The sequence below is a fragment of the Sphaerodactylus townsendi genome, linkage group LG03 (genome assembly GCF_021028975.2).
Source record: "Sphaerodactylus townsendi isolate TG3544 linkage group LG03, MPM_Stown_v2.3, whole genome shotgun sequence".
In the NCBI taxonomy this organism is placed as follows: domain Eukaryota; kingdom Metazoa; phylum Chordata; class Lepidosauria; order Squamata; family Sphaerodactylidae; genus Sphaerodactylus; species Sphaerodactylus townsendi.
In genome coordinates, this window is record NC_059427.1 from 4,126,354 (window position 1) to 4,145,344 (window position 18,991).

The window sequence follows — 18,991 nt, forward strand, 5'->3', positions numbered from 1 at the left end:
ATTCCCCGTTTTGTTTATTTCCCATGCTCTGTGCAATAATGTAGAGACATTTAAGGCCATGATTCAGTCTGCACTCTGTCCTGATTGCTTAAGGAATGGAATATCTTTGGCATTTCCTGCCCTGGAATTTATGGATTGATGGATACACACTGGCAGGGGGCAGACAATCCTTCAGGGAGGTCTTCTGTTTAGCACTCTGTTGACTCTCTGACAATCACAGTCCCTGTGAAATTATGTTTTCCACTTATTTGTCACAAGCTACAAATCACTCAGACCATGTAGTCTGTCATGTGACCACACACCCAACCAAGACAAATGTGTCCGGACACTAAGCTTGTGAATTCTCATTTTCTGTACAGCAGCTAATTTTGCTCATTCCCTATTTCTTGGCTGCTTTTTTGTTGTGTGCTCGTGCCAGCTATGGTAAAATGACCCCAATGATCCTTGTTTAGACCACAGTCCTGGTCATGATTTCCTAGACAACAATGAGGATTTGACCTCTTTCCTTTCCCTTCTCCTTTCCTTATACAAGAGAGCCAGCGTGCCATAGTAGTTAAGAGAAGCAGACTCTAATTGGGATAACTGAGCCCTACTTCTCCACATGGAGTCTGCTGGGTGACTTTGGCCCCGTCACAGTTCTCTCAGAACTCTCTATCCCCACTTACCTTACCAGGTGTTTGTTGTGGGGACAAGAAGGGAATGTGCTTGTAAGCTGCTTTAAGACTCCCTAAGGTAGAAGAAATTGGGATATAAAAATCTGCTCCTGTTCATTTTTAGTTACGGTTACTCTTCTGTTCCCATCTGGATTGAATTAGAATTCTCTCCACTGTAAACCAGAGTCAGTAGAAGAATCACCCAACACACAGGTGGCTGACCTATGAGGTAGTCCTAGTTAGTCATCTAATGGGCCAGTGATGGAGTCTGTCATCCTGCTAAATTCCTCCAAGCCCACCCACCTACCAGACCATCTTTGTGCAGAGAAAATAAAAACTGTAAAAAGACATCCCAAATTCCCATGATCTAACACATGCCTCTGTGATGTTAAAGAGAAATTGCTGCTTCTTTGTTTCATCCCTTCCTGTTCTTGTTAGATTACCCTTTTCACCATGTGAAATCTTTAAGATTGAATCTTCAATCTTTAAGATTGAATGACTGTCCCTCCCTTAAAGAGTGACTTTCTGCCCACATCCTCCGCCCCCATATTCTTCCCCTGTGATTTCACCCAGGCAGGAAAAGAAAAACTTAAAACATTGAGGTGTAAGGTATCAATTGTGTATTCTTTCTCTGTTGTCCTTTTGGCAGTGTTCATTACTGACAAGTCTGCCATTGTACTTCGCCTGAAATGTTCAAAGAACGAAAGCAAGGAATTGAACTCTCTAAAAACTGTCTGAGCTTAACCTCTTGCGAGTATAACTATTACCCAACAAAGCAGAAATCTTTTCCATGGATATTTCATCACACCAGGTTTCTTTTTCTTTTGATAGGAGGTCTGTGGGAGACAGCGAATGAAACAAAAAAACACCCATTGATGGAGAAAGGTGATATATTTTCAGATGTGACAGAGAAATTTGAAAATCTCCATGCACTGAGGAAGCAGGAGGAAGAGGACCCACCTGAAGAGAGGACACATTCCAGTTTTTCACAGGATGCTAATACTGTACTGCAAAAAATATTCCAAGGAGACAAGAGGAAGAAGTGCACTTCAAACAGGGAAAATGTTCCTAAAAATTCAGTCATTAATATTCAACGAAACACCACTAACAAAAAGAAACAATATAAACAGGTGAAGTGTGGAAAAGGTTTTGGGCCCAAAGAGAGCCTAAAATCCCATCAACAAATTCACACAGGGGAAAAACCATATAAATGCCTGGAGTGTGGGAAAAGCTTTAGTCGAAATAGTCATCTTAATTCGCACAAAAACATTCACACAGGAGAGAAACCATATAAATGCGTGGAGTGTGAGAAAAGCTTCAGTCGGAGAAACAGTCTAATTTCTCACCAGAGAATTCACACAGGGGAGAGCCCATATAAATGCCTAGAGTGTGGGAAAACCTTCACTGTTCGTAGAAGCCTTACTTATCATCAAAGGATTCACACTGGGGAAAAACCATATCAGTGTGTGGACTGTGGAAAATGTGTCAGTGATCGTAAAACACTTAATTCTCATCGCATGATTCATAGAGGTGAGAGACCATATAAATGCCTGGAGTGTGGGAAAAGCTACAGTTATCGTAGAAGCCTAATTTCCCATCAAAAGATTCACACTGAGGAGAAACCATATACATGTCTGGAGTGTGGAAAAAGCTTCCGTGTTAGTAGAAGCCTTACTTCTCATCAAAGAGTTCACACAGGGGAGAAACCATTTCAGTGCCTGGAATGTGGAAAAAACTACCATGAGAGAAGAGCACTAGTTTACCATCAACGAACTCATTTGGCAGAGAAACCATATAAATGTCTTGAGTGTGGAAAAAGCTTCAGGATTCGTGAAAGGCTTACTTATCATCAAAGGATTCACACAGGAGAGAAACCATACAAATGCCTGGACTGTGGAGAAAGCTTCAGGTGGAGTAATCAGCTTACTTCTCACCGAAGAATTCACACAAAGGAAGAACCATATAAATGCCTGGAGTGTGGGAAAAGCTTGTCTGACAGAGGAAACCTAATTTACCATCAGAGGATTCACACAGGAGAGAAACCATATAAATGCCTGGTGTGTGGAAAAGGCCTCAGTGATCGTAGAACCCTTGCTTCTCATCAAAGAATTCACACAGGGGAGAAACCATATACATGTCTGGAGTGTGGGAAAAGCCTCAGTGATCATAGAAGCCTTACTAAACATCAAAGAATTCACACAGGGGAGAAACCGTATAAATGCCTGGAGTGTGGCAAAAGTTTTTGCCAGAGTTACAGCCTTACTTATCATCAACGCGTTCACACTGGGGAGAAACCATACAAATGCCTGGAGTGTGGAAAAAGCTTTAGTTACAATACAACCCTTACTTCCCACCAAAGAATTCACACAGGTGAGAAACCATATAAATGTTTAGAGTGTGGGAAAAGCTTCAGGTGGAATAATCAGCTCAATTTTCATGAAAAAATGCACAAAGAGAAGGAGCCATATAAATTCCTGGAACATGTGAAAAGCTTCGATGAGAAAGAAACCCTAATTTACCATCAGAAAATTCAGGCAGGGGAGAAACCATATGAGTGCCAGGACTGAGGGGAAAGTGTCTTTCATTGTAGAACTTTTAGTTCTCACCAAATAATTTACATGGGAGGAAACAAAATAAATGTCTGGAATGTGGGAAAAGTTTCACTGACAGAGGAATGCTAATTTACCATTAGCAAACTCATACAGGGAGGAATCCATAGAGAATTTTGGAATGTGGGAAAATCTTCAGTGTTTATGGAAGTCTTACTTCTCATCAAAATATTCACACAGAGGAGAAACAAGTGTTGAAAAAGCTTCATCAAAATGAAAACCTTATTTTCCATCAATGAATTCACACCGATGAGAAACCATATAATTTGTGTGTATGGGGGGATTAATTTGGTGTTGCAGTCTTACTTCCCATCAAAGAACTCATATAGATGAAGCTATGGAACTGTTTGGAGTGTGAAAAGTCGTTTAATCAAATGAAGTGACTTACAGAATTAGAAGTTCATGCAGTATCTCACTATAAAATACACATTTCAGTATAATTTCATAAAATGTTTCAGAGAATAAAAACCTTAGACCAGATGTTCCCAAACTTTTAAAGCCTGCAGGCACATTGGGAATTCTGACACAGTATGGTTGATTCAGCCACAAAGTGGCTGCTGAAGGTGGTGGATCCAGCCACAAAATGATTACCACGGCTTAATATCAGTAACATGGTGTAGATCTTTGTGCTGAGGTGGCAGCTGTCGCCAAAGCAACAATTTAAAGTCTGCATAGTGATTGAAAAGCCTTACTGGGCAAAAGCCATACTTCGCCCAACATACTTCCTACAAATACTTGGTAGGTGCCAAGAAAATATATTGGCTCCTCTTTATTTCCATCCGCAATGGTTAGCTCCGCATCAGCATTCTCAGGGGGAGAGGGAAAACATGTGACACTTTTCAGTGCTGAGATTCCACAGTGAGCATCCCACAGAGTCCCTACCAACCATGGTGACACCTGCTAATCACAGAGTTGTCAAATGATATTCGTTTGAGTGGTAGAAAGGGGGATAGCCAGACCCTACCCAGTGATGGAGCCACACCCCTTGACCCCCGACTGGGAGGAAAGATCAATTGACTTCATAACCATAACAAAGACTTGTGATGTCGGCAAGACTCCAGTGTGCACCACGAATCATAGAAAGTTGCCAATCCATGTGATACGCAGAATTTACAGAGACTTTTGCCTTATCTCTAAACCACAGAGACCAGTTTCACTAGGGCCGTTTCCGCACGGGCATTAAATGGCGGCGACCTGGGAGGCGGCAAAGCGCCCGTCTCCAGGCCGCCATTCGCACAGGGGGCGCAGCTGCAACGCAGCCGCGCCACTCTCGCGCTGCCCGCCCGGCCTGAACCAGGCATTTCCCCAGAAGCTGGCTGGGAAGCGCTCTTTTTTTGAGAGGCTTGCCCGCCCGGTGAAGCTGCTGCTGAAGCCCGAAGACAGCAGCAGCTTCAGGCGCCATCCACCAGCCAGCAACTGCTACCTTGTCCCCGGGCCTCGGCGACATGCCGGAGGCCCGGGGACATGCCGGGTCGGCCGGGCGCCAGCGCTCCATGGCTCCGGCTGCCTGGCTGTTCCCAGGACCGTCCATGCGGACGGTCCCAGCGTCGTCGGGTTGGCCTTCGTGTGGAAACGGCCTAGAATAAATGGTAGCCCAAAGGACAGACTCTCTGGCATCAAATCACTGCCAATCTCCTTCCTCACCCCAGACTCAAGCCCCTCCAAGCTCTACTTCCAAATCTCCCAGTATTTTCCAAGTCAGAGCTGGCAAGTCTGGATGATTGTCTCAGTGTCTGAGTCACACCTCCATTGCCCACCTGCAATCTACCAGGCAATGGTTTAGTTACCTTTTTGGAGGTTTTTGAACAGAAGCTGGATGAACATATCTCAGGAGTGCTTTGATTGTGTGTTCCTGCATGGCAGGGGGTTGGACTTGATGGCCCTTGTGGTCCTTTCCAACTCTATGATTCTGATTCTATAGTACAACAGACATTGATGGGGAGCAGGATAGCACTCCCAAAGAGTCCTGAACATACCTCCCCACCTCACAAACTTTTGCTGAGAATGACTGCCATATGTCAACTAGTGCACCTGGGTCTGAGCAACTAGGGCGAGAGGCAGTAGCCCAAAGAAAAACCCTCCTGTTCTCCTACCAAAGGTATAGCTCCCAACAAAATGCAAAGCAGAGTCTCCAGCCGCCACACCCCAAACTGGTGCCCTCACCACCTGGTCTACTGAGCGTAGAGAATTTAGCAGCACCATTGGATCAAAAGTGTTTCTCGTGTCAACCCCATCCTCATGGGGCCAGGCAGGGACCATGCAAAGATGAGTGTAAGCCACTGGAAAGTCTCTGAGATAGCACAACAGACCCCTACTTCAGTCCACTCAAGGAAAAGCCAGAGTTAGTCCTGCCAAGAACAACTTCTATTTCGCTCTTGCAAACAGTAGAAGGGGGAGGGGATGTCCCAGCTAATGGGTCACAGGGAGGCATCCATGATTTGGGCTGATATGTCCCTTCACAACCCCTGCATTCTGCACCCTAGGGGCCAATCACTTCGAGTAGCACCTTTCATCAACAAAATGTCCCACTTGCCCCACCAAGATGCATGGCTTATCAGGATGTGGGAAAATATAGAAAAAGGCTGCACACCACCTTCACCCTTAAAGATTATAGACATCTTCTGTGAAAGCCACCATGTGTGATCGGATGTTTTTCAGGCATTGTGAATTTTTAAAAATGTCCTTCAGGGAAAGAAAACTAAGTTGTCATAAGCAAAAATGGTAAATTCTGGGGTGCTGTGTGGTTTCCGGGCTGTATGGCCGTGTTCTAGCAGCATTCTCTCCTGATGTTTCGCCTGCATCTGTGGCTGGCATCTCTGAAGATCCTCTGAAGATGCCAGCCACAGATGCAGGTGAAATGTCAGGAAGAGAATATACTAAAGCTACAACCATAACACCAAAGCCACAGCACTTCAATATTCTCTCACGATGTTCGCCTGCATCTGTGGCTGGCATCTCCTGAGGATCCTCTAAAGTGCCAGCCACAGATGCAGGTGAAATGTCGGAAGATAACTACTGATGCGTAAAAGCCTCCACAACCTTCTGTGAAAGCCTTTGACAATACCGCGATTAGAGATTCTGACCTACGGCTGATGTTTCAGACACATCAAACTTTTAAAGAAATCTTTCCTGAGAGACACACACAAATTCTAAAACTAATTGAATTATTAATTGAAATAATAGCAGCTGTTCTCAAAATGTGTACTAGTTCACCTAAAGAAATTACTCCTACTCTTAGAGAATTGTAATGTTTATGTATTTAGTTAAGATTGATAAATGTTAGCAAACCTGGTTTTATTGCATGTATTTTTTTCTATACTTGTAGAATAAGTTGCTGATAAAAAGAGCCTGCTTCATTTTTGACCATCTTTGTTTATTCTGCTGGGGAAAAAAATCTGATGTTTGACCATTTATGCATGTTCAACTTATCCCACGGTTGAAAAGCAGTTGATTTTCTAACTTTGTTTTGCAGTGGGGATTTTCTGTTTACACCATTTTTTGTTTCCACATGGTTTTTGTTCCCTAACCAAGCTGATTACCATTTTGCTTGCCTGCCTCTTTGCTGTAGCCAACCTCAGTTTTGGGAGGTTGCCCTGCCCATCTTTTTTATCTGAAGGCATCTTTTATCTACTTCACTGAGAAAGCCTGATTCACTAGCTGGGGTAAAGCCTAATGTATTTTGGGAAGGAAGAGAAAGAGGAATGAAGACAGTGGTAGCTGGGGGTGGGTGGGGGGGAGTGAGAGAGGAGGGCGGCTGGCAATAACTTTCTTAACGAACCCAACCTTGTCAATTTTACTGGGCTCACCATTCCATTGATAGACTTCAAAATGGGGGGGGGGAGTCATCAGGGGAAGTCTCCCCAAATCTGATGATCATTCTGAAAGGGTTGCTGGTAGAGTGGGAGGAATTACTCTGGTGGGGCAGGGGAAGGCAAGGAAAAGTGAAAATCCAGGGAATTTTTAACGCACATGGATCTCCTTTTCCTGTGAAGTAAGAAAAAAGTCACATTTTCAGTTACTGCTGGGATTCTGAGAGTGGGGTGAGTGCCAAAGAGGGGGAAATATGTGCATCAACAAGAATCAAATTCCAAGGGAATGTACCCTCAAAGCGAAGGAGATCACACGTGTGTAAATGACCTAACAAATGCCCTTGCTTTTCCACAGGTTCTTTCCTGGGTCCAGTGCAGTGGTGGGATTTAAATAATTTAACAACCAGTTCTGGTGGTTGGATTCAAATAATTTAATAACTGGTTGTTTACAAGCACCATTTTAACAACCGGTTCTGCCAAAGTGGTGCGAACCTGATGAATCCCACCACTGGTCCAGTGCTATTCAGTATTTTTATATGTGACTTGGATGATGGAATTGAAAGCATGCCCATCAGATTTGCAAATGACGCCAAATTAGGAGAGGTAGCTAACACTCTGGAGGATGGGGTGAGAATTCAGAATGACTTTGACAGATTAGAGAACTGGGCCAAAACTAACGCAATTAATTTCAATAGGGAGAAATATAAGGTACTCCATTTAGGCAGGGGAAAAAATGAAATTCAGAGATATAAGATGGGTGGCACCTGGCTTGGCAACAGGACATTTAAAAGGGATGTGAGAGTCTTAGTGGACCACAGGCTGAACATGCGCCAACAATGTGATGTGGCTGCTAAGAAATCAATGAGATTCTGGGGTGCATCAATCAGAGTAGTATCCAGATCAAGGAAGGCCCCTTCCGCACATGCAAAATAATGCATTTTCAAATCACTTTCACAACTGTTTGCAAGTGGATTTTGCTATTCCGCACAGCTTCAAAGAGCATTAAAAGCAGTTTGAAAGTGCATTATTCTGCATCTGCGGAATGAGCCTAATAGTACCATTTTATTCTTGTTGGCCAGACCTCACTTGAAATACTGTTTGCAGTTCTGGGCACCCCAATTCAAGGTGGATATTGACAAGTTGGAAGAAGTCCAGAGGAGGGTGACCCAAATGGTAAAAGATCTGGAATATATCCCCTATGAGGAGAGACTTAGGGAGCTGGGTATGTGTAGTCTGAAGATGAGAAAGTTAAAGGGGTGAGATGATAGCCATGTTGATATTTTTGAAGGGATAGCCCACAAAATAGAAAACAGTGTGCCAAGCACAATGCAATAGAACTGAACAACTCAAAAATTCAAAATTGGCACACTGACCTGGATTTGTATGTAGACATCATTTACAAAAAATTCAAAGCAACATTTACTCAGTTATTTTTCATTGTTATTACACACATGTAAATCCACTTACACTAATGTTAACCTTATTCTAATATACTATAATAAGAAAATTAAAGTGCATAATATATATATAAAGTGCCAGTGTCAATAAATCATATCAAAATACAATTTCATCATTTCGTTACAGAGATATAATGACAAGGTCCATGTATGTGACTCTAAACTAATGAGTTCCAAAATTTTCTAGTATGTCCATATTTTATATGGTTTCAAAATGGAACTACACAAATTTTCACCAGCTGTATTGACAGTCATTCACAAGTCCATATGAGACCACACTGTTCAATTCCAACAGAAATTTTATATCTCCATTTTTTTGTATGTTCCAAATTGAACTTCACAACAGAGCTGATATCTCCTGTGCCTTGAGTCCATTCATAGATGGTACATGGAAAAATGAGAATCCTGTATAGAATCGCACCACGCGTCTGAATGCGTTTTCGAAGGTATCTTCTTCAGTATACCGATTCTCAATGGCTTGATTTCATCCTGGGGTAAACATTCTTCTACAGTGTCATCTTTCCCCTAGAGATCCTTGTACTGTGGTGCCAGTGGCTGCCAAAGCAATTAAAAAAAACACCACTGTGCACAGCCAATCTAATCTCCAATAGTTAATCAGAAGTTTCATTGGACAAAAACCCTACCTGGCCCCACCCACATTCTAAAAACACCTAGCAATGCCAGAAAAGGTGTTGATGGGTGCTATGTTGCCTATGGGCACCATATTATGGGACCCAGTTCTATACCCTCCATCTTCTCCCATCCCACCTTTGGGGGATGAGTCTTCTTGCTGGAGTTGCTGGAGTTAACAGAACCTCTGCTCGCCAAATTTCCACCGGCTACCTCTTTTTTGCATGGACTATCTGTAGCCATGTCAGGTGCCACTTGCATCTCACAGGGTATTTATTATCCAGGGCAAGCACTGAAAGATGTTATTGACGTTTTAAAAACTGCACTTAACCACAAAGACTTCTGAAACCCTGAAGGTTGGAGAGAATGCGAAAAAGATGGTGTTCCAGAAGGAGCCAACTGTGTACTGCTGCCCTTAAGCAAAACAGGCTTTTTGGTTCTGCAAGTTATGCATTTCAACACTCGATTATTAATGTGCTGTTAGGGATGATTTCTTTTCAAAGTGATCTTTACCTGTGGTGACCGGAGTCTTGAGGAGGGCCACTGGGGGGAAGCATCATTATTTGATGGTTTATTTTTATTTGTTTGTTTATTAGGTTTATAAACCGCCCTCCCCCTAGGGGCTCGGGGCCGTGAACAACATTTCAGCGGGATGGAGAGCAAGACCGTTGGAGGCTGGACAAGGCTCAAGTGGCTGCAGGTTCCAGAGGCTCCTTAAGGAAGGAGCGGGAGGAGAAATATGGGGCAGGGAGAAAGAGAGTTGTTTGGGTGCTGTGTGGTTTCCGGGCTGTATGGAGGAATGTATTGTCGAAGGCTTTCATGGCCAGAATCACTGAGGTGCTATGTGGTTTCCGGGCTGTGTGGCCGTGTTCTAGCAGCATTCTCTCCGGACATTTTGCCTGCATCTGTGGCTGGCAGCTTCAGAGGATCCTCTGTCTATCAGATTTCTATCAGATCCTCTGAAGATGCATTCAGCCACAGATGCAGGCGAAACGTCAGGAGAGAATGCTGCTAGAACACGGCCACACAGCCCGGAAACCACGCAGCACCCAAGTGATTCCGGCCGTGAAAGCCTTCGACAATACAAGAGAGTTGTTATTTGGGAACCATTTTGAGCAGCCCTGAATCCAGCTCGGTGTAGGAAAGGGTAGAATAGGACTCAAAACAAAAACAAATAGTAATAATAAATAAATAATATCAAATTGGGTGGGGGGGGGGAAGGAGAATAAATAAAGTTGGGTCCCCTCCTGTTGTTAAAACCTGTTAAAATCCCTGCTGCTTAGTTCTTAGGTTTTAATGATTTTAGTATTTTATGTTGTTGATTGCTGTCTATGTAACAGCCATGTTGGAAGCCGCCTTGAGCCCTTCGGGGATAGGCGGCCTACAAGTTTAATAAAATAAAATAAAATAAATAAAAGGGATCAATGAGGCAGCAGCTGACAGGCTCCAAAACCAAGACTTCAGATCTGTTTACTGTCAGGCAACTCCTCATCTCATGACTATCAGGGAGATTTTCGTTATATTTCTCATTAGACATAACATTAGACAACTAGACATAAGAACAGTTTTTTCCCGAATGCCATCACTCTGTTAAACAAATAATTCCCTCGATAATGTCAAACTATTTATTATATACTTATTATATAATTACTGCACTACTTTTTTCATCATTCCTATTACCCATCTCCTCCCACTTGTGACTGTATGACTATAGCCTGTGCTGACATTTCATTTTATGTTATGATTTTACATTTTATGTTTTTATTACTACTGATTGTTTCCTGATTGCTTACTAGACCTATATGACAATCATTAAGTGCTGTGCCTTATGATTCTTGACAAATGTATTTTTCTTTTATGTACACTGAGAGCATATGCACCGGAGACAGATTCCTTGTGTGTCCAATCACACTTGGCCAATAAAGATTCTATTCTATTCTATTCTATTCTATTCTATTCTATTCTATTCTATTCTATTCTATTCTATTCTATTCTATTCTATTCTATTAAAACAGGCCCAGTGTTGCCTGCTCCCTTTGGCTGGGAAATGGGGGCGGGGGAGATGCGGGGTCCTGACTTCTCCGCCCTTTGCTGAGATGCTCCCCCCCGCCTTTCCTCTCCTGCCTCCCTGGGAGTGGGGAGGAGATGCTCCCCGGGGGCGATAGAGAGAGAGAGACCTCCACCGTCCTAGAGAGGCATCCTAGAGAGGCAGGAGGGGACCCCGGGAAGGCCACTTCCTGTTTCCCCGCTTCATTCCCCGGGTTTTCGCTTCAATGGCCGGGGAGGAATCCGCGGAGCTCCCGGGACTTTTCCCGGGAGAGGCTCTCCAGGCTCCCGCCCCGGAGATCTTGGGGGTCCCTGCGGTGCCCCCGGCCCCAGATCTAGCCGGTGAGCTCAAAGGGGTTGGGGGGTAGAGGGGAAGGGCTGTGCGTGTTGCATTGCAACAAGCGACAAAGGAGGAGGAGAGGGGTTGCATCACGTTGCCAGAGGGAGAGAGAGCCCCACAATGAATCGCCCCCCCCCCCCCGGGACCTCTTTGCACAGAACCAGGAGGTTCCTGCAGCGGGATGGAGAGCAAGACCCAAACGCAGCGCCCTTGCAGGCTGGACAGGGCTCAAGTGGCTGCAGGTTCCAGAGGCTCATTAAGGAGCGGGAGGAGACATACGGGGGCGGGGAGAAAGAGGGAACAGAGGGAGGAGGGTAGGAGGGTGCTGGTGGGGGAATTTGGGTGCTAAGAGGATGGTGCAAATGTAAAAACAGGGATGTTCTAAGGGTGAGATGTGGGGGGGGGCAGGTGTGGTGGGAGGGCTGCGGAAGAACTTGCTGAGGGAGCAGTAAAGAGGTTTCTCTCTCTTGCTGTGAGCTGGGGTTGGGCCGGAGGGGGAGTTGCAAGAGAAAGGAGGGGGTGCACCACGAGGCGAGTGAGGAAGAGCCCCCTCCCCACCCGCCCCTATGTGCAGAGCCAGGGTGGTCCCTGCAGCAGGATGGAGAGGCAGATTCAAGGCTGAGACTGAAGTCCCCTCTTCTCCCATTGTTCCGTTTGTATTTTGCTTCTCCAGTTATCGCCCCCTGGTGTCAGGCACTCCTTCTGGTGCTGTTTCAAATCTCAGGTCATACATTTTAGCAGTAAGATGATCGCCTTTTATCCATAGGACACATGGTTGTTGTGTGGATAGAAAAAGGGGGAGGGGAAACTAGTTTAAGCAGCTTTTATTCCACAGAGGCTGCAGGGCAGGAGATGGAAAACTTAAGGCAGAGGGAAGGAGAAATTCCTGGATATTTGGGGGTGGAACCAGGTGAGGTGGGGTTTGAGGATAGGATGGACCTCAGAAGGGTAGTATGCCACAAACTCCACCCTCCAAAGCTGCTGTTTTCTCCAGGGCAGGGGTCTGCAACCTGCGGCTCTCCAGTTGTTCATGGACTACAATTCCCATCAGCCCCTGCTAGTGTGGACCCTGCCAGCATGGCCAATCCACCCCCAAACCTCCAGGGATTCCCAACCTGGAGCTGGCAACCCTCAGGGAGATTCATCTGTGTAGCCGAGAGACCTGTTGTGATAACAGTGCAGTCACTACCAACTCTGCTGCTCTGTGTGTGTGTGTGTGTGTGTGTGTGTGAGTGAGGGGGGGGAACGGGTGGGCAGCTGGGGGGGTGATGAGCCGCAGAAAAAGAAAGTGTCAGCTATGGAGGAGAAAAGGAGTAAGAAGAAATTTGGCAAGAGGGAGAAAGAGTGTGAGAATGAGAGAAGGGGAAGAGGTGAGGAAGCAAAGGTGAAGGGAAAGGAATAACTGTTCCTGCAGGTTTTTTGTAGGTCCCCAATTGCTAGTTGTCTATTGTGTATTTCTGGAGGGACTGTCTATTGTGTTGTTTACTGTGTATTTCTGGAGGGACTTGGAACTGCTGAATTGATATGCTTGCAGAAAAGTGTAATTTTGCTGGTTTTCCCTTCTAATAAATAGGACCTCTGATTTCCAAGCCTGACCTGATATGCTGGCTGGTGGAAGAAAAAGAGCTATTTTTGCAGGTCTCTGATGAACACGTAGGAGGTATGGTCATCGGTCTGTCCTGGGACTGCCTTTTGCCTGCACTTTCTTCCAAGGGAGGGTGGATCTCCATTGGGTTTTTTTTAATCTTTAATTTCTGTTTATCCTCAAAGGAGCCTTGATGAGTTGTGGGTTCTGGAATGATCCCTGTCGATCTTGAACTCATAAAAATGGATAACTTTTTTCTCCCAAGTCTTGTGGCCCTGTAGCCTAGCCAAGTATTTCTCATTCTGGAAGGCAGAGACTATCAGACAAGAGTGTAGGGGTGTTTTGGTTAAGAGCAGGTGGATTCTAATTGGGAGAACCAAGTCTGATTCCTCACTCCTCCACCTGAGTGGCAGAGGCTTATCTGGTGAACCAGATGTGTTTTCGCACTCCTACATTCCTGCTTGGTGACCTTGGGCTAGTCACAGTTCTTTGGAACTCTCTCAGCCCCACCTGCCTCACAAGGTGACTTTTGTGGGGAAAGGAAGGGAAAGGAGCTTGTAAGCCACCTTGAATCTCCTTACAGGAGAGAAAGGTGGGATATAAATCCAAACTCTTCTTCTTCCCCAAACCCCCGAAAAATTTTAACCACAGTTTCAGGAGATCATCAGCAACAACAGGGAAGAGACACGTGCTTCAGTCTGAGTCTCAGGGCTGGTCCATGTAGCCAAGAGGAAGAGCCAGCAGAGGTCTGAGGGGGTGGCCTGGGCAATACTAGGCTAGGGAACTTTTCTCCTGCTTTTGGGATGGGTGGATTGAAGGCAGCTTCTCTTGAGACCGTGGGTGGAGATATACATTTTTCCATCTGGCTAAATGACCCTGCCACAGGAAAGCATCATGGCTAGGGCAAGCAGAGCAGGCGGGAGCCATTCCCCTCAAAGGCTACTTTTCTCTAAGCGGTGAGATAGCTGTTCCTAGCTGGCCTTTCCATATCTCCGTGTGAGGCATTCCATCCTTGGCCTCTCATCCTTGGCCACTACATTCCCAAGATATTCTCCTTGTGGTGTGAGGCAGGTGAAAGGGGATTCCCTCAGAAGAGAGGAGGGAAAGGCAATTGGCGAAGCTTCTGAATGCAGGATCTTGATTCGTGCCCCCATCAAATTTAGAGAGAGGTTCCATCCAGGCACAGAAAACATGTTCGTAGAAGAAAGGGATTCCCACCCTCTTTCTTTCCCTCCCAGGCAGCAGCAGAAAGAAACCTTGGAGGATTTCTCCACCATCTCCTTCCTGTGATGATCAGACACGACCCACCACGTGGCGAGCTGAGGTATGAGGGATATCATAGGGGAGCTGTGCAAAGAAGGGCAGGATTGCTTCCTCCTCGGTTGCCAGATCATAGGATATGGTTCCTTGAATCTGACACCGAAAGATGTCAAATTTGCCCCCTGGGGAGGCTGGGGAGTAGTCACCCCTGCCTTGGCTGGGACATGCAGGGAAGCCCAAGCAGGAATTACGGACACAATATTGCACCATAGATTTCTCACAAAAACAACTTTCCTTATGGCCATCTACAGCATCTTTCCCCACTAGGCTGCCAGCCCTCTACTGATGAGGACAATCCCTGCGGCCTCAAGATGCCTCCAGGAGCTCTGTGATGGCAGACCCTAACGTCCTTATGGGTCTCTTCTTGCCTTCTCTTTGTGCTGCTCTTCCAGTACTAATGGACTGTCTCTGGCTTCTTTACTTTTTCCTCTTCTTCATACAGGGCTGGGTGTCCTTTGAAGAGGTGGCTGTGTATTTCACCCAGGGGGAGTGGATCCTGCTGCTCCCAGCCCAAAGAGCTCTGTACAAGGAAGTCATGCTGGAGAATTTTAGGAACGTGACCTCTCTGGGTGAGGATCCTTTTCCCCTGGACGGTCTCCCTCTTGTTGGGTGGAAGTCCCTTAAGAGGAAAGACATAGGCTGTTCGCCCTGGTCTCTGTCATCCTCCGTGATTATTCCTCTGACATGGGAGGGGTTCTGAGCACTCTGTGAAAGGGCAGAGGCTACCTGGCCGTCTTACGTCTGAAGTATCTGGGAGGGCATCCAAAGAGTTGTCAAGGGATACCTGGTCGGGAGAAGGGGGGGCACTGGAAGGGGGGGGGTTCCCTCCAGTCTGAGCCTTTCCATACCTGGACTGAAGTGTAGCTGTGGAGAGAGATCTGTTGGCTTCTCAGTGACCTTCTGTGTTCTCTGCTAGCATTTCAATCAGACCTGAGTAAGGAAAAAACTGTCAATGCCAGATGAATGAACTCTCCATATGGTTCTTTAGCCCACCCCTGTTTCTGGAGGGACACAGTTAGTCTGTCTTGGACCTGCTGAATTGATGTGCACAAAGAAGATTTATAATTGTGTTTTTTCCCCTGTGATACAAGGACATCAGATCACCAAACCTGATCTCATATCCTGGCTGGAAGAAGAGGAAGAGCCGTTTCTCTTGGGCTGTCATGAAGAGGAGGGACTGGCAGGTAGATCAGGAACCTGTGAAAACAGGAAACTTCCTTCTAACCCAATTCATTTCTGTCAAGTTGAGTCAAGTATTGCCCTCTCTTAAGAGGCAGAGGCTTTCGGGCCAAGGTGTTTCCCAGCCCTGTTTCTCCTGAGATCCCTTGAAGCAGAGATGGCAGGCCCTGATCCTCCTGGGACACAGTGCCTGCAAAGAAAAGCAGATCAGCAGTGAGGATCAGGTGCTTTCTTCCTTTCCCTCTTTTCGCCAATCAGCCCCTCTCACTCTTGTGGGCTTGCTTGTCTTACTTTGGCATGCTGAGTAGCCCAAAGAAATGTGCCAACTGTCTTAATGCATTACCTTTCTGTTTACAAGGCACCAACTCAGGGTACTAGGTCACAGAGCAGAATTATCATAGCAGAATTAGGAAAAGAAAGATGACTTACGAGGTGCTCACGGTCCATGACATACCTCGTCTTTTCTGGTTGCTAACGCCTTTATGATCATCTCCCTCTTTCATCCTTCATTGCAACCGCAAGATCGAGCGTGCTGATTTCTGCCATCAAAAAGCAGAGAACCCCAAATAAAGGACCAGTTCTCTTTTCAGACCTCTCCTAATTTGGACTCTGCTGTCCTGAGCCAATCTGGGTGCCAACTCTCAGAGCAATACCCTGCCAAAACAAGGACAGTAGACATTAGTATATCCAGTAGCTAGCGCTCTCTGTGAAGAGAGTCACAAAAATGCCAGTGAATTCTTCCATCACCCTATTAGAGCATCTTTTGCTCCTTTTCCTCTCATCCACAACAAGGTGCCTTCCTGCGGAGACATTACCCAAAGCAACTCCACACAGCTCTCATATTAATGTATTTTATAATCTCTGCCGGCCAAGTCAATGTTGCCAGAGCTTCGAAAGGGTTTGACACATGTGTGTTTTTAATACCATCAGTTCACTTCAGATTTATAGCAGCCTTATGAATCAATATCCTTCAAAATGTCTTAATGTTTACAGCCTTGCTTAGGTCTTGCAAACTGAGAGCCATCTCGTTTTGGACCTTTTTCTGCTTCTTCAACTTTTCCTTGCGTTGATTGATCTAAAATCCGCTGGTTTGTCTTTTTGACAGCCCACCGTATCCTCAAAATTGTCCTCCGAGGCCACTTTTCAAGCAAAACAATTTTCTTGTCAGCTTCCTTCATTGTCCAACTTTTACACCCTTACAGTGTAATTGGGAATACTATGGCATGGATTCACTTGACCCTGGGTTGCTAGCAACACATCCTTACACTTCAGAATCTTTTCTAGCTCCTTCATGGGTGCCCTCCACTCCAGACGCTTAGCTATAAGGTGGTGCACCAGTGGGTCACGTGGGGGGTGGAAAATCACCCCAGACCCCTCCCACTTCCCGCCCAGCAGAGGCTGCTGCTGGACCAGCCTTGCTGGCCAGGCCTCACAGAGGGCCAGCAGAGGTCTTCCTTCCTTCCTTCCTTCCTTCCTTCCTTCCTTCCTTCCTTCCTTCCTTCCTTCCTTCCTTCCTTCCTTCCTTCCTTCCTTCCTTCCTTCCTTCCTTCCTTCCTTCCTTCCTTCCTTCCTTCCTTCCTTCCTTCCTTCCTTCCTTCCTTCCTTCCTTCCTTCCTTCCTTCCTTCCTTCCCTTCCCTTCCCTTCCCTTCCCTTCCCTTCCCATTTCCCCCACCCTTAGTCATCCCTTGCCACCCACATCCCATCCCTTGCCACCTTCTCCAATCCCTAGTCACCCCTTCCCATTTTCCCCACCCCTAGCCATCCATTGTCACCTTCTCCAATCCCTACCCAACCCTTGCTTCTCTTCAGCAACCCCTAGCTCAGCTGGCATTGTTCTGAGAGGTGGTGATTTTGGGGTGACTTAGTGCAGAAATCATGAGGATCCATGAGGATCCATGTTTTCCAAACATGTGGCTAGGGGTTTGGGCTATGATTTGATGCTGATTTCGGAATCTGTGTCATGAGGAATCGCAAGGAATCACCCAAAGGTGGATGATCTACATTGGCCATGCTGGCATGGGCTGATGGGATTTGTAGTCCATGAACATCTGGAGATCCGCAGGTTGCAGACTCCTGTCCTAGTCAGTCATCTAATGGGCCAGTGACGGAGGGACCAGTCAGTCCTATCGTTCTGCCAAATTCCTCCAAGTCCGCCCACCCACCAGGCCATCTTTGTGCAGAGAAAATAGAAACTGTAAAAAGACATCCCAGATTCCCATGATCTAAAACATGCCTCTGTGATGTTAAAGAGAAATTGCTGCTTTTTTGTTTCATCCCTTCCTGTTCTTGTTAGATTACCCTTTTCTCCATCTGGCTGGCCAACTTTTTCGAGTGTTTCACCATGTGTGTTAAAGAATGAATGACTGTCCCTCCCTTAAAGAGTGACTTTCTGCCCACATCCTCCGCCCCCATATTCTTCTCCTGTGAATTCACCCAGGCAGGAAAAGAAAAACTTAAAACGTTGAGGCGGAATGAAGTCGTTATGTTCGGCGCAAGGAATAGGCGGGACGCAGCGATATCAGGGTCCGGTGGAGAGAAGCCAGCGGCAGGCCAATCTAGCTAATCTGCTGAGCTCTGGTCCCTGGCACCTTTTATTAGGGTTTTACAAGAGGGCGGGAGAACATTGTACAGTACATGACTCATGGGGGCTGCGTATGTGCGGGAGGAAACGTTCCTGTCTGGGCCTAATCCATACCTGGGGGTATGTACCTTTTGTCTCTTTGTCCAGGGCATCCCATGACCGTGAGTCATGGGGGTCTTGAGACAGGTGAGCTCACTTGCCCAGAGGGCAACAGATGGCGCAGGCATCCCTGTGCTCTGTCTGAGGCTCTGCTGGGTTAAGCTGGCTCACCCCAACATCGGAGGGTATCAATTGTGTATTCTTTCTCTGTTGTCCTTTTGGCAATGTTCAATACTGACAAGTCTGCCATTGTACTTCGCTTGAAATGTTCAAAGAACTAAAGCAAGAGATGGGACTCTAACTGCTGAGCATTTATATAATGCAAACAGAAACATTACCCAACAAAGCAGAAATCTCTTCCATGGGTATTTCCTCACACTAGTTTTCTCTTTCTTTTGATAGGAGATCTGTGGGAGTCAGCAAATGAAACAAAAGAATACCCAGTGATAGAGAAAGACAATACATTTTCAGATGTGAAAGAGAACTTTGAATATTTCCATGCACTGAGGAAGCAGGAGGAGCAAGACCTACCTGAAGAGAGGAAGAATTCCAGTTTTTTACAGGATTGTAACTCTGTGCTTCAAAAAATACACCAAGGGGAAAAGAGGAGTGTGCACACTGCAAGCAGGGAAAATGTTCCTAAAAACTCATCCATTAATATTCAAAGAAAAACCTCTAACAA

The 18,991-nt window shown here is 45.9% G+C and overlaps 3 protein-coding genes across 32 annotated transcripts in view; 2 read left to right on the plus strand and 1 right to left on the minus strand.

Moving 5' to 3' along the window:
• The window catches only part of LOC125428587 (zinc finger protein 883-like), a 1,608,225-nt gene that overhangs the window by 135,569 nt on the left and 1,453,665 nt on the right, over positions 1–18,991 (minus strand). The window lies entirely within an intron of this gene.
• Positions 1–18,991, plus strand: part of LOC125428879 (zinc finger protein 850-like) — a 30,011-nt gene that overhangs the window by 8,622 nt on the left and 2,398 nt on the right. The window contains exon 6 of the mRNA XM_048489586.1: positions 1,485–3,059. Within this exon, the coding sequence (XP_048345543.1) occupies positions 1,485–3,059 (1,575 nt within the window). The remainder of the gene's footprint in view (positions 1–1,484; positions 3,060–18,991) is intronic.
• Positions 11,410–18,991, plus strand: part of LOC125428585 (zinc finger protein 665-like) — a 31,496-nt gene continuing 23,914 nt past the window's right edge. Inside the window, exons 1-2 of the mRNA XM_048488946.1 lie at positions 11,410–11,546; positions 13,118–13,204. Coding sequence (XP_048344903.1) covers positions 11,432–11,546; positions 13,118–13,204 — 202 coding nt within the window. The 5' untranslated portion in view covers positions 11,410–11,431. The remainder of the gene's footprint in view (positions 11,547–13,117; positions 13,205–18,991) is intronic.